This window comes from Notolepis coatsorum (genome assembly GCF_963971535.1).
Source record: "Notolepis coatsorum genome assembly, chromosome: 6".
Taxonomy (NCBI): domain Eukaryota; kingdom Metazoa; phylum Chordata; class Actinopteri; order Aulopiformes; family Paralepididae; genus Notolepis; species Notolepis coatsorum.
In genome coordinates, this window is record NC_140170.1 from 40,636,524 (window position 1) to 40,651,086 (window position 14,563).

The 14,563-nt window shown below is 40.2% G+C and overlaps 1 protein-coding gene across 1 annotated transcript in view; it reads right to left on the reverse strand.

The window, feature by feature from the left end:
- LOC311230932 (secretory carrier-associated membrane protein 2-like) overlaps positions 1-14,563 on the reverse strand; it is a 59,379-nt gene that overhangs the window by 28,465 nt on the left and 16,351 nt on the right. The window contains exons 2-3 of the mRNA XM_084317381.1: positions 10,643-10,717; positions 1,760-1,849 (exon numbers count right to left, since the gene is read on the reverse strand). Of these exons, the coding sequence (XP_084173507.1) occupies positions 1,760-1,849; positions 10,643-10,717 (165 nt within the window). The remainder of the gene's footprint in view (positions 1-1,759; positions 1,850-10,642; positions 10,718-14,563) is intronic.

Here is a 14,563-nt window from a genome sequence, read left to right on the forward strand (position 1 = left end):
CGTAAACAAAGATGTGGGAGGGGCAGGGTTAAAAATCTAATTGGGCAATTTTTTTGTCACCCTCAAGTGCAGAGTGACTCACAGATTAGGTACTTCTTCCAGATTTTTTTTTTTAGTTTTTTAAGGAAATCATTTTTGTGAATTTTATTGGCACATGGTGATAAATAGATGATCGCTAGGTGCAGACAAATGGGTAAAAATGGAACACATTTTTCATTTAATCTTTAACACTTCCAGTGCCACGCCTCTTACTCCTCATTGGCGCCTCATGCCACCCATTTTTTGGAATTCGATTCGATTTTAATTTGAAGCTTCGATATAAATTTGTTTTATTTAAATATATATATATATTTTTATGTTGTGTGACTTGTACAGCACTTTGTTCAACTTTGTCAGTGCTGTAACGTTTTAAACCTTTTTAAATCTTAGACAAACAAAACACTTTGCTTTCATGAAATATTGTAAGCAGTCATTTGAGGCTTTATAAAAGCAGCACAATGAACACAAATCTGTCAGTGCCGAGTCCGACCTCGTCTTAAATAACAAACAGCATTGCTTGTTGTAGTTAACAAAGAGAGGCAGAGTTGATTTTGCACACACAAAAAAAAAATCTTCATTTTTTTTTAATCGAATTTTCTTTTCATATTCGAATCCCATTCCCATCGAACAAAGCTTCGAAGCTTCGAAGTATTTAAGACAGCCCTACCTTGTTTGTAGAGCTAGAACTATATTCTATATTATAGCTATGGATACAGTACTATAGTCATAGGTCAAGAAAAAAATATTCCATCCATACGTTCCCGTGTTATACCGTGATGCATATAAGTATGGTTTTAGGGCGGTCTATCGTAATCCATGAAATGCTGAGTAATAGTCCTACACGTCGATTACATTGTAGACTCTAGTGTTCCTCGCCTGAACCCGCTATTGTTCCGGATTCAAGTCCACATTATCTGCATTATGTTCCATCATGAATGCATGAACGGGTAGTTTCTGATTATTCAAGCGTAGGTAACGGCATTCGCATTGAACACTAGACACGGTTACCAGCCCGATCGCTATGAAAGCATTGCAGGATCAAGCTAGAATTTACGTCAAATCGATCTTACCTTTGGCCGAAAGTAATCCAAAAAGAATATTCCAATTTCTTGATCGCCATCTGGTAGATCCAATCCCCATTTGCTCGACGTTATAAACGACCATAACATACGGATCAAGCATAGTTGACGGGCTTCGATGTAACCGGCTGAACTGTGCCGTTTTTGGCAATTAATGTGTTAAAGGACCTATTGTGAAAACTGTCTTTTCCAGTTTGTTGCATTGTTTTTCAACATGTACAAATCTGTGCATTGTGCCTTTTCTGCGGTTAAGCTGTGACAAACACATTTAGTTGTTAAAGAGTTGTGACAAAGTATGTACTGGAGGTGAGATATTTCACAGTTTGACAACATTTACTGTGAATATATTATATTCAGCACCATGCAATGATGTAAATTCGAAAATAGCAATATAGATATTATGTCTTATAGGGACTCATCATTTCATTGAGCTGTAATTAACACAACACAAGGATTCAACGTCCCCGATGACATCACTGGTGGTCAAATTCAAACTAATTTACTCTCAATAATTCAAGTCAAACTAAATGAATGTATGCAAAACGAAAAAGAGAGACGTAGTGTGCAGTGAACTGGTGTAAAGAATAACATTGGTCTGTTTCAGGGCTACATATATGGGTCAGTGTGACTCCATCACCCACCTTAGGGCTGGGCTCCATGGAGGGCTGGAGCACGGCGGGCTGGTAGGGGGTGGTGGTGTCGGCCGGGGTGGTGTGGGTGGCGAGGCCGTCCTGGAAACACAAAACACATGGAGTCCATCTAGAGTTATTATCATTATAGTGACTAGTGCCTGTTCAAAAAAGTGCCCGTAAAAAAAGGTGCAGATCACGCGAAATAACGTTGGAGCTTAAGCGAATCAATGAAGAACAGAAAAAAAATATTCGAGATGGAATATCAAAAACGCAAGCTGAATATTCATATTGTCGGTTTGTACGAATCAGTGAGATGTGCAAACCCTGAAGAGTTTGCCACAGAATTACAGAAAATCTTGGGAACAGAGATCCTTCCTAAAATACCAGAGGTGGAACAGTGCTTCAGATTGGGGACCCGCTCCATTGGCAATAACGCTAAGCCCAGAGTGATATTGGTAATCCTGCGCCAAGTCAGAATAAAAGAAATGATTATTCGTGAAACTCGCAGGATGAAAGGCAATCTGAAATACATGGATGTACCAATACACTGCTTTGAAGATTATTGTCGTGATGTAGTGGAACTGCGTGCCAAGTTCAAGACGGTGATGTCTCAACTATACCTGGAGAAATACAGACCCCGGCCCTACTAATATACCCTGCAATACTTCGCATTGTCGATAAACAAGGAGCAAGGGTTCTCCTCAACTCGCCTGAAGATGCAGCCAAATTCTTGTCTGCACAACACGCAGAATAGTGTATAAATGGCCTTTTAATCTCTGTTATGCAAGGTCACCATATAGTACAATCTTTAATAACCGAGGATTTGGGACAGAGAGACCTACGTGCTCAGAGTTTTTGAATGCTTTCCCCGACGTGTTTATATTATTGCGGACATATTGGATTCAAGATTGGAACACTCCAGAACATACTGGAACATTCAAACAATGTAAAAATGACATATTGGAATAATCTAGAACATCTAAGCATTCTTTGATATATGGAACATTCTGGAATATCAGCAATACGTGGTCATTCACTCTACCAGAAGCCCCTCGGGGGAATAATCAACAGCTATCTAGATGCAGAACCACAGAACCATCATAGCCGGCCGGCTGAAAGATCACTCTACACAACGATCATCGCCCACCCCGGTCAGGGGAAATGCTGCATATACGTATTTAAAAACTGTTTTTTATTAATGGGAAATAATTCCACTACTTCTCCAATTTATACTTTAGATGTTTAAGCATAGCAATGCTCTTTTAAGATCTAAGTTAATGTTCTCTTCCTTTTACTTGTTTTTTTTATTTTTTTCATCCGCTCTCTCTGATTTATTGAGGCTCTCTCTTCAGTCCAATACCTTCATATTATTCATGGGTTACTATAAATTACACAAGTTCATATAAAATGTAAGTGATTAGGGCATGACAATTGAAGCTTATTTTTGGTCTTTATTTTTAGTTTGATCTCATTTAAATTTTTATTTATTAATTTTTTACGGGAAAGTGGCCAAGCCACAGTCGACATTCTACTTATGGTAGAATTTAGAGTGTTAGATCCTATGGTATACATAGGAATGTTAAGGATAATTGGATCATTCTGGGATATCCGGTGGTGCAAGGGAGGGAGTCATACGCAAAGGTTGTGTTCATGGAACACAATCCTGTACGACTCTCGGTGGGAGGGAAGGGTAGGGGATTTTTATTTGTATATATGTATGTTTTTAAGCTCGGCTCTCAACGGGACCTCACTAGTGGGATGTATATCTATTATTGCCTCGCACTCTAGAAGCATTACCAAAAATTACAATGCAACATGTATAGACTATGGCTAGTTTGAATATAATGATATGGAACACCGGGGGAATAAATAACCAACTCAAACGCAAAAGCGTGCTCACACTGATGAAAAAAGAACATGTGGACATTGCTCTGCTAAGCGAAACGCACATTCTAGGGAAAGACAGATAAATTAGCGGACAACATATACCATAATATCAGTCACTCTTCTATTGGTACGAGAACTCGGGGTGTAGCCATAGTCGTTAAACGTAAGTTGAATATTGTACTAAAGGGAGTATGGTCTGATGTAGAAGGTCGGATAACTATAGCTAAGATTGAACATAAGAACAGGAAAATAGCGTTGATAGCGGTATACGCCCCAAATTTGTACGAAGAAGATTTCTTCACTACACTAACCAATGCAATGTTAGACATTCCCGATTACTCATTTATAATAGGAGCGGATTTTAATGCCATCTGGAACCCAAGGATGGACAAATCTTACCTCGCCTTTTCCAGCGAACAAAAGAATTCATCGAAGGCATTAAAGGATTGGTCGAAGATTACAGGTGTAAATGACTTATGGCGGTTACTTAATCCCACGACCCGAAAGTACTCTTGTCGATCTGCGAGACATAATACACTATCCAGAATAGATTATGTCTTTGCATCACAGAGACTATTTGATAATTATGAAGTGGAAATGATACCCAACGCACTATCAGATCACTGTTATTTACTCCTTAAAGGTACATTTGGTATACTATCCTCCCGAGCCCCAAGATGGCGATTTAACTCGTTGCTGCTTAATAACAAGGAATTCATTACACAACTCAAAGAAGCTCTTATAGTATTCCAACGGGAGAATGCAAACTCGGTGCAAGACCCCAGAATAATATGGATGTCGGTAAAGGGAATGATCAAAGATTTCACGGATAGCTTTTCCTCCAAAATGCGCAAGAATCAATGCACAAAACTGGCTGAGCTGGAAACGCTTTACTCAACGTTATTTAATTCTCTAAAATACAACAACTCAACTCGACTAGAAAATCAAGTTAACGTACTAAAAATAGAGATCAATGCCATATACAGACAACAATCGGAAATACAAATACGCAGCACAAGACAACAGCAGTACTCCCAAGGTTCCAAACCCAGCCACCTATTAGCCATGCGATTAAGAATTAATGCAACATTTGCAGATATAACTACCATTAGAGCACAAGTACTTGTAACAGATCCTGTAAAAATAAACGATACATTCAAAGTATTCTACTCCGACTTATATAAATCAGAAACGACCTTCGATCAAAACAAAATGGACACATTTCTTAATCAAATTATTATAGTTATAGACCTTTAAGCCTCCTCAGAACAGATATCAAACTGTACTCTAAGGTATTAGCCATCAGATTACAAAAGCATATGACGTCTTTAGTTCACCCGGACCAAACTGGCTTCATAGGAGGCCGCCTGATCACTGAGAACGTAAGACGAATACTGCACGTACTTGATGCCGACAAGGAGGACACCATACCTAAGGCGATGCTGTCCCTGGATGCTATGAAGGCCTTTGACAGACTGGAATGGTCGTATCTGTGGGCAGTGCTAGAAAGGATGGGGTTAGGAAAAGGATTCATCGATATGATTAAAGTATTATACAAAGACCCATCGGCCATGATTACAACAGGCACAATCATCTCCAAAATATTTCCGGTATCACGCTCTGCCAGACAGGGTTGTCCTCTTAGTCCCGGACTGTTCAATCTATCATTAGAGCCTTTAGCACAATATATAAGACAATCCCAATCCATAGAACCAATCGTAATCAAGGGCACACAACAAAAAATTAGTTTATATGCGGACGATGTAATATTGTTCATGCAAAACCCCAACACCACATTGCCTCATCTGCTCAAGTTGATTGAGGACTTTGGTGATTTATCGGGATTTAAGATAAATTGGCCGAAGTCGGCTTTCCTTCCACTTAACACCCCTGCAAAAAAAGATACAACCCTCCCAGGACAGATACCGATGGTAAAACATTTCAGATGCTTGGGAGTGGAAATATTCCCTACCATAAGACAAACGGTGAAGCACAACTACACAAAAATCCAAAACAAAATCAAAGACGACCTTGATAGATGGGCAAAACTTAAAAACACAGTACAAGCACGGATATCAATAGTTAAGAGGATGTACTACCTAAAATCAACTTCTTCTGTTCAATGCTACCGTTACCCCCTCCAGAGGGTTACTGGAAAAGATTACACTCCTCCACATACAAATTTATTTGGAATAACAAACCACCACGTATAAAAAGATCCACCGCACAGAGAAATAAAGCAGATGGTGGCATGGCATTTCCAGATTTTTTCCTATATTTTAAGGCGTACACATTAAGTCCATTGACAACATGGTTTGACTCCCAAGCATTAGCATCCTGGAGAAAAATAGAAGAAAACATAGTAGCCCCACATAGACTGAAGGACATAGCATACACTAAACTACCAATCAAGCACTGTGAACGAAAATTTGGCCACTCATGCGATCCGGATATGGCGTGAATCACAAAAAAAAAATCCTAACCCACAAAAATGGCACAATCATACTCCCTTATTCAATAACAATGCACTCTTAATTGGAAAACGACCTATAAGATTCCCTATATGGGAAGAGCAAGGCATACACTCATTAGGGGATGTTTTTAACAAACAGGGTTTTTGTAGTGATAAAGAAATACGCTAAAAATTTAATCTCACCAAGTCCACATGGCTTTTTCACAAACAGTTAGAGCTATGTTTGAAGTCTCACGGTGTTCCATTAGACAGACCAATTGAACACCACAGATACCACAAATTCTTCTACGCAAGAGAGACATCGAGAGGTTGTGTTTCAGAATTTTATCATCAATTACTAACGTCCTCGTATGAAACCCTCCAACTTGACTCTGTCTGGAGGAGGGATATACCAGACCTGGAAAATGACTTTGATTGGCAAGGAGCCTGGGCAAATGTCCGACTTACATCAAGGAACCCGGATCATCAACAAATCAATCTTAACTATATTCACAGGACATACTTGACTCCTATAAGACTGTGCCGAATGGGGCTTAAACAAGATTCCAAATGCACCCAATGTACAAATGGGGACGAAGGGACATTTATGCACATGTATTGGGACTGCTCACCAGTTAAGGCATTCTGGAAAGATGTGACCCAACAAATATCAAAACTCGTATCCTGGAATATACCTGTACACCCCTCGGTATTACTATTGAATGATGTTTTTGAGTTTGCAGTGAATCCACAGTTAAAGAGATTGGTTTTATCGGGTATCACAGTAGCCAAAAAGCTGATCGCATCACGCTGGTTTCAACCGGAAAAAATTTGCCGTAAAGTTTGGTTTCTTACATATCTCGATGTAATTTACCATGAAATATCTACAGCAAGAATTCTGGGTCTCAATGAATCCAAAATGTCAATGTGGTTAGAAGTGGTGGAGAGAATAAAAGCTAGCTTATAATGGTAGTGTCTGGTTAGGTGCGAGGGATAGTGGAGGTACTTCCCAAGGTGGGGTCTGGGAGGGGGGGGGTTCGAGCTGAGCATATGTGTGTAGGTTTTTTTAGATAACAGGTATTAGGGGTAGGGCTGCAACGATTAGTCGACATAATCGACGACGTCGATTATAAAAAATCGTCGACGAGAAATTGTTGCGTCGATTAGTCATTAAAAAAATAAAAAATAAATATTTAATTTTTTTTTTTTTTTTTTTTTTTGTGCACTACCTATCTTTGTGAGAGTGGCTTCTCAGGGTTCCAGACAACATCATAACATGATGATCCCATAGCAAATTTTGGACATTGAAAACATTGTTCCCCTGCAGGAGATGATCAGACTAGACACACAATACATTACACACGCACTCCTCTCACTCACACACAGCGATCAGAGTAAGACACACACATACACACTCCTCTCACTCACACACAGCGATCAGAGTAAGACACACAGACATACACACTCCTCTCACTCACACACAGCGATCAGAGTAAGACACACACATTCACACTCCTCTCTCTCACACACAGCGATCAGAGTAAGACACACACACATTCACACTCCTCTCACTCACACACAGCGATCAGAGTAAGACACACACACATACACAAATTACACAGTACACACCTCTCACTCACACAGCGATCAGAGTAAGACACACACAAATTACACAGTACACACACTCCTCTCACTCACACAGCGATCAGAGTAAGACACACACACATACACACACACACGGACTCCTCTCACACACAGCAAACAAAAGTTATTTAAAGTACACTTCCACTTTAATTTGTATTATTTAATTTATTTATCTTGTTATGAGTGATTGCTGTATTGTTCTTCAAATACATTTTCATTTAAAGTGGCTTAAAGATCCAAATTCAAATGTTTCATGAGTCATTATTTTAATTTGCTATGGGATCATCATGTTATGATGTTGTTGTTTGGTCCTGACAAGAGTCTCAAAGTCTGGGGTGATGGTAGACCAGCAACTCTGAGGTCATGCTCAATGTCCAATCTGTTCCTCTGCTCTGTCTTCAGCTGGACCAGAGCTGAGAAGCCACTTTCACAAAGATAGGTAATTAAAAAAAAAAAAAAAAAAAAAATTGTTGTTGTTTACATTGGTTTTCGATTAGTCGACTAATCGAAAAAATAATCGGCAGATTAGTCGACTACCAAATTAGTCATTAGTTGCAGCCCTAATTAGGGGTATATCTTATATAAGACAACTAACTAAAATGTGAACTCATTGGATGTGCCCTGACAATTAATGCTTGTATATCTTATCGTGTGTTGTCATGTTTGTTTATATGTTTGTTTAAAAAATAATTAAAAAATAAAATACAAAAAAAAGGTGCAGATCACTTGGTCCCCGGTGTTACTCCTCGTGGCTTCACCAAGAAGCGCTCATCCGATCGACTGCACACACCTGACACTGCACTTTCCTGGGTGCTCGGTAGGGATGGGTACCGAATTCGGTACTTTTGAGGTACCGAACCGAAAGACGTCGGTACTACCGAGTATCGAATCAAGTGAGGGGAAAAAAAATGATATATATTTTTTTTTACTTTTTTCTTTTCATGTCAACGTTCACACGCACAATATATGCTTACCTAGGATTTGACTTGATTCAACAACAAAGCAGTCGGAGCAATGACAAGCCGAAAACTGTCGAAATTGTAGTTATTTGAAGTTTGGATTTTTTTTTTTTACGACTGAGGTAGGTAAATTACATTTCTTGAGACTAAATTACCGAAAAAAGGTACCGTTGGGTACCGGTATCGATTCACAGGTACCGGTACCGGTATCGGTTCAAATGTGAAAGGTACCCATCCCTAGTGCTCGGCAATACGCAGATCGAGTGAGCGGTTCTCTCGAAGGTGAGAGAGAGGCAGACAGGCAAAGTACTGGTGCTTGTAGATTATGATAAATCCATGTTCATTTATATGAAAAATAGAAGCCGTCAGCCTGTCATCAGTTCACATTTAATCTCATGTATGATTGAAAGAAGTAAAAATTTGCCAAAAGGAAGCTTGGCGGGTCAACTGTACAACAGCTTCAAGAGTGCTTTAGAATATGGGTTTAGTGAATGTAAAACATGTAGCTGAACAGCTCAGTGAACAATGTACAAGTGTAACTAAACAGCTGTACAAACTATGTACACTGTATTCAGAGTTTCTTCCTCTTCACATCTTCTTGATGTAGTGTTTGCTAAGCTGTTCAGTTGAATGTGTACATTTACTTAATGAGAAGCATTAAAGCTCCTTTTTTATTTATTAATGTCATACGATCTACCATGTTTTTATTTGATCTGTCACTTCTCTGCAGAATAGCACCGCACAAGACCGTAGCAGACTACAGAGAGTGGCACGTTCAGCCGAACGCACAGTTGGAGGGGGGCTTCCCACTCTCCAGAACATTTACAACAAGCGGTGCAGGGGTAAGGCTAAGAGAATCATCAAGGACTCCAGCCACCCAAACAACAGCCTCTTTGAACTGCTGCGGTCAGGCAAGCGATACCGGAGTCTCATGGCGAGCACAGAAAGACTCAGAAGAAGCTTCTATCCCCAGGCCATCAGGCTGCTCACCGAACAATAAACACTATGCAACAACCATCAAATGCACACAGCACACACATCCACACGCGCACACTCACTTTAAACAAACAACACACTGCAGCACCCACTCTCCACACTTTTAGATCACCTAAACACACTTTATATTTATTGGTAAAGGATTTGCACTACAACTCGTACACCTTACTGTAAATTGTACCTAAATTGTACCTCATCCCATTTCTGCTTTGCACTATATAGTATTGTATATTAGTACATTGCATAGTATATTGTATATTGTATGGTAACTCAGTTACTTCTATTCTGCATCGAACATTGTACATATGTCTATACTGAACACTGACTTCTATTTTGACTTATATTACATGCTATACTATTTTATTTCATACTTATCTTGTCTAGCACAGTCTCTGGAGCGTAACAGTAAGAAGCATTTTGTATAAAAGTATTCTGTACTTCTGTATGACAACTATTAAAGAAACTTGAAACTTGAACTTGATCTATCAGTAAGCTGTCATTTTGCTTCCCAAATATTAATATCGATATCAAGATTAATTAAAAGTCCTGTATCGCCATACCCTTGTTTGTATATATGTGTGCGTGTGTGTGTGTGTGTGTATGTGTGTGTGTGTGTGTGTAAGAGAGACGGTGTTGTCTTACCATGGGATGTGCAGTGAAAGGGTTGTGTGTGTGTGTGTGTGTGTGTGTGTGTGTGTGTGTGTGTGTGTGTGTGTGTGTGTGTGTGTGTGTGTGTGTGTGTGTGAGAGAGAGACGGTGTTGTCTTACCGTGGGATGTGCAGTGAAAGGGTTGTGTGTGTGTATAGGTGTGTGTGTAGGTGTGTGTGTAGGTGTGTGTGTGTGTGTGTGAGACAGTGTTGTCTTACCGTGGAATGTGCAGTGAAAGGGTTGTGTGTGTGTGTGTGTGTGTGTATGTGTGTGTGTGTGTGTGTGAGAGAGACAGTGTTGTCTTACCGTGGGATGTGCAGGGAAAGGGTTAAACTGCTCCACAGTCTCAGTAGAGTGGGTCACCTGTCTGACGGAGGGGTCCTGCAACACAACGGCACGTTCATTCAACCTTTAGTCTCCAAAATCACAGAGTTCAAATACAGCACACAATAAATACAAAAGGAAAACAAGAAAGTCAATCAATAAAACAATTTAAAAAAACTGCAGACTGGGGTGAAATGGTGGTTCATTAAAGATTTAAACTGACCAAAGAATACTAATGTATTGAGTTGTAAGGTAGAATGCAAGATGTTCTACGTGTCAGGGGCACAGAAGCTAAAAGCAGATTTCTCAAGTTTAGTATAAACTGAGGGTTTCTGTAAGACATCCATTGGAGTCCAGAGGTCCAGTCCAATAATGAAGTGATATAAGGGGGGAGATCTCCAACAATGGCTTTATATAGAAATAGACTAGATGCCAGTGCAAATCACGTCTCTGCCAGAGAGAACCACCCAACCTTATTGTACAGGATACAAAAGGTGAGTACTATAACTGTCTATCACCGGTGACAATTCTGAGGGCTGAGTGATGTACAGAATCCAAGGGTTTAAAGGAACATGCCAAAATTTTGGGAAATGCTTATGGTCTTCTTCAGATAGAGACAAGAAGATAGATACCAGTTTCCTCTCTGTGCGTTCAGTAGAAAGCGATCTGGCTGCATGTTAGCCTAGCTTAGCTAGCCTAGCTAGCTTGGTGTGTTCTTTTAAGAATGGAAGCAGTAGCATGTATATAAAATCACATCTCCATAATCCAAGACAGATTTAACAAACATTACCGGTGTGGCAGATAAAACTCCCTTCAACCACCTCTCTTTGATCTCCCTCACCCATCTTCCCTTCCTACTATACACTCATCCTTAACCCCAACAAACCCTCCCCCACCTTTCCCCAAAATGTCATGACACCCTTATATTATGGCCCCCACCACTCTCAGTTTTGTAGGTATAAAGATGTTGATGATCCGGTGGGGGTTCTCTCACTCCGGGTGTCCTAGGCCTAACTAAATAAATAGTTTGGTTCGTGTTGGTTGTCAGTTAAGGCCATGGGTAGGTAGGGAATTTATTTTATTTTATTTTTCATTAAATTTTTTCCCACGGCGACTATGGATAGGGAAATTCTTTATTTAATTAAAATGTTCACGACAACATGGATGCATGTACTCTGCCAGCATGTTTAATATCCATAATACTAAAAGGTTAAAATACAAAGACACTGTACTACAAAAGTACAAAAGGTAGTAGTATTAAAAATGCCACCCCTAAATACTACTCACTAAATATCCTGACGTCAGAGAGCTGTGCAAATATTGTGAAATACTTGCTTTTTATATATTCTCATTATTGACATGTTAGCATGTTGTATGTATGTTGTTGTTGTTGTTAGGCCCCAGCTAGTCACCTCGTGGAGAGTCATCCAGCCAACTCTGACTATTTGTATTGATACTTTGACCGAGTTAATAAACTGTATTAACCAGGTCTCTTTTGACTGAGTAAGTTATTCCGCTTTGGCTACTTTCCACCACGCTGGTGTAAGCAAACCTTTCACAGCAACAAAACACAGCAAATAACATATTTAACCATTGTCTGGCGTTAGTCCTTTAACCAAGAGCCCAGTCAATCAACTAGAGACGGAAAAAGATTTCCCCATTTATTCCTCATTTTTGGTGGTGGGGCTGCCCACTGGATTCACTGATTGGGTCAGGCAGCCTGTACAGACAAGGAGCTTGACCCCATTGACTTTACAGTGAGTGGTTTGTGGCCCGGAGCTACAGTGTATTATGAGGAGCAGCATGGATTGTGCCGAGAAAGGATTCTACCGATCAACATCAACATTGGTAAGTAAGAAATAGAGCTAGGGGTCGAAACATCTGACCTATCCCTTTAATGTGTACTGTAGCAGGGGAAAAAAACGTCCGTCGAGACCAGCCCTGTCCCTGAGCTGGAGTGGCCCGTGTATCAAAGTCAGTCTGAGCCCAGAACTCCCGCCTTTCATTTAGGTTTAATGCAGTTAGGTGCTTTCCAAAGGCCGCACTACAAAGCATAGTGACTTTCAGACACTGTTGTGATAACCTCCAATGTGGTTGTGATAAATCATTACCTAGCAAGAAATCACTTCTCAACAGTAGTTAGGCTGGAAGGAATACAGTAAACATTCATTGACTCCAGTGTTTTTAGCACATTCATTGTGAGGAGGGGGAACCTCCAGAGTATCATATGAGTCACGCCTCAGTCTCAAATCAAGTGAGTGAGGTGGACTGTGCTTTTAGGTAGGTCACTTAATCATTAACTCATTCTGTGCCATCGTTTAAGTGCGCGAGAGGGCGCTAGAACGCCACCGCTTTAATCAATGGGGGGACTGTGAGATTTGCGAGTGCTTAAAATATATCTTAAATTATAACTATGGGTCTAATACACCCGTCGATTATCAGTGAGTTGCTTGCAGTCAACATGTACAAAACGGATTGTTTTATCATCGGTACATTTCCGTTTTATACCGCTTTGAATATGAGTATAGTTTTGGTGATTCTTAGTCATTCCAGGTAAAGACGCGATAATAGCCCTTTAGTGGAATACACTAAACACGGTCATTTTTCACCTGATTATCGAATCTTCCTGAAATCAACGCTAGATCATCATTATTATCCTTCCTCATGCAAGAATGAAAAGAGCCCTATCCATCAGGCTGGATGGATGAAAATGAATGGATATCGCTAATAAAAGAAATAACGATTAAAACCCGACTATACTCGTGATTGGCGCTGAGCGGTCGGCGAGTTAACCCAACTATCATCGGGTCTGGCGTTGAATGAGTTAAATGTCAAACTAATTTCTCAGACCAGGCATGTGAGGCAGACTCTGGCCTTTCTTATCAGCTACAGCTACTGTTCTAGTTGTCCACGCCCTGACTCTACGTTTGTACAGACACACAGCAGAGAGGAGTCATCACAGAGATGTTGGTGGAGTGACACACACACACACAGGAGTCATCACAGAGATGTTGGTGGAGTGACACACACACACACACACACAGGAGTCATCACAGGGATGTTGGTGGAGTGACACTGGCTCACACACAGCAGAGGACTTGTCACAGGGCTGTGTTAAACGCCGAACTGAATAGCTAGATATCATAGCTTCTAAAATTGAAGGTCCGCGCTGGTCTGTGTGCATTATGAAATGACAATTGCACTTCATTGGAATTCGCCCAAGTAGAGGCTGTATGGGAAACACTGGGCCATGCAGCAGGGGGGGAAATCCGCTTGTAGGATATAATCTTTACTCGCACATGCGTTTCTAAATAATTTCTCAGGTCACATTAGGGCTGCAACGATTAGTCGACATAATCGACGACGTCGATCATAAAAACTCGTCGACGCAGATCCACATTTAAAAAAAAAATTATACTTATTTTTTTGCACTACCTATCTTTGTGAAAGTGGCTTCTCAGCTCTGGTCCAGCTGAAGACAAAGCAGAGTAACAGATTGGACATTGAGCATGACCTCAGAGTTGCTTTGTCTACCATCACCCCAGATTTTGAGACTCTTGTCAGGTGCAAACAACATCCCCAGTTATCCCATTAGTTCCCTGGGATGTTAAGCTAAGAAGTCTGCTAAGAAGGATATATTATTATTTATTATTATTATTATTATTATTATTATTTTATTTCATTGTATTTTTAGCCCTAGTTGCACTTTTGTTGCAACCCCAGTTATCCCATTAGTTCCCCCAAACGTACTGTCGGTCTGTTATGTTAAGCTAAGAAGTCTGCTAAGAGCCCGGAAAAGGAGCCACGCCCACAGGAAGCAGAGATGGAGGGTGTGACAGAAATAATCGTTAGATTAGTCGACTAATCGAAAAAATTAGACAGATTAGTCGACTACCAAAATAA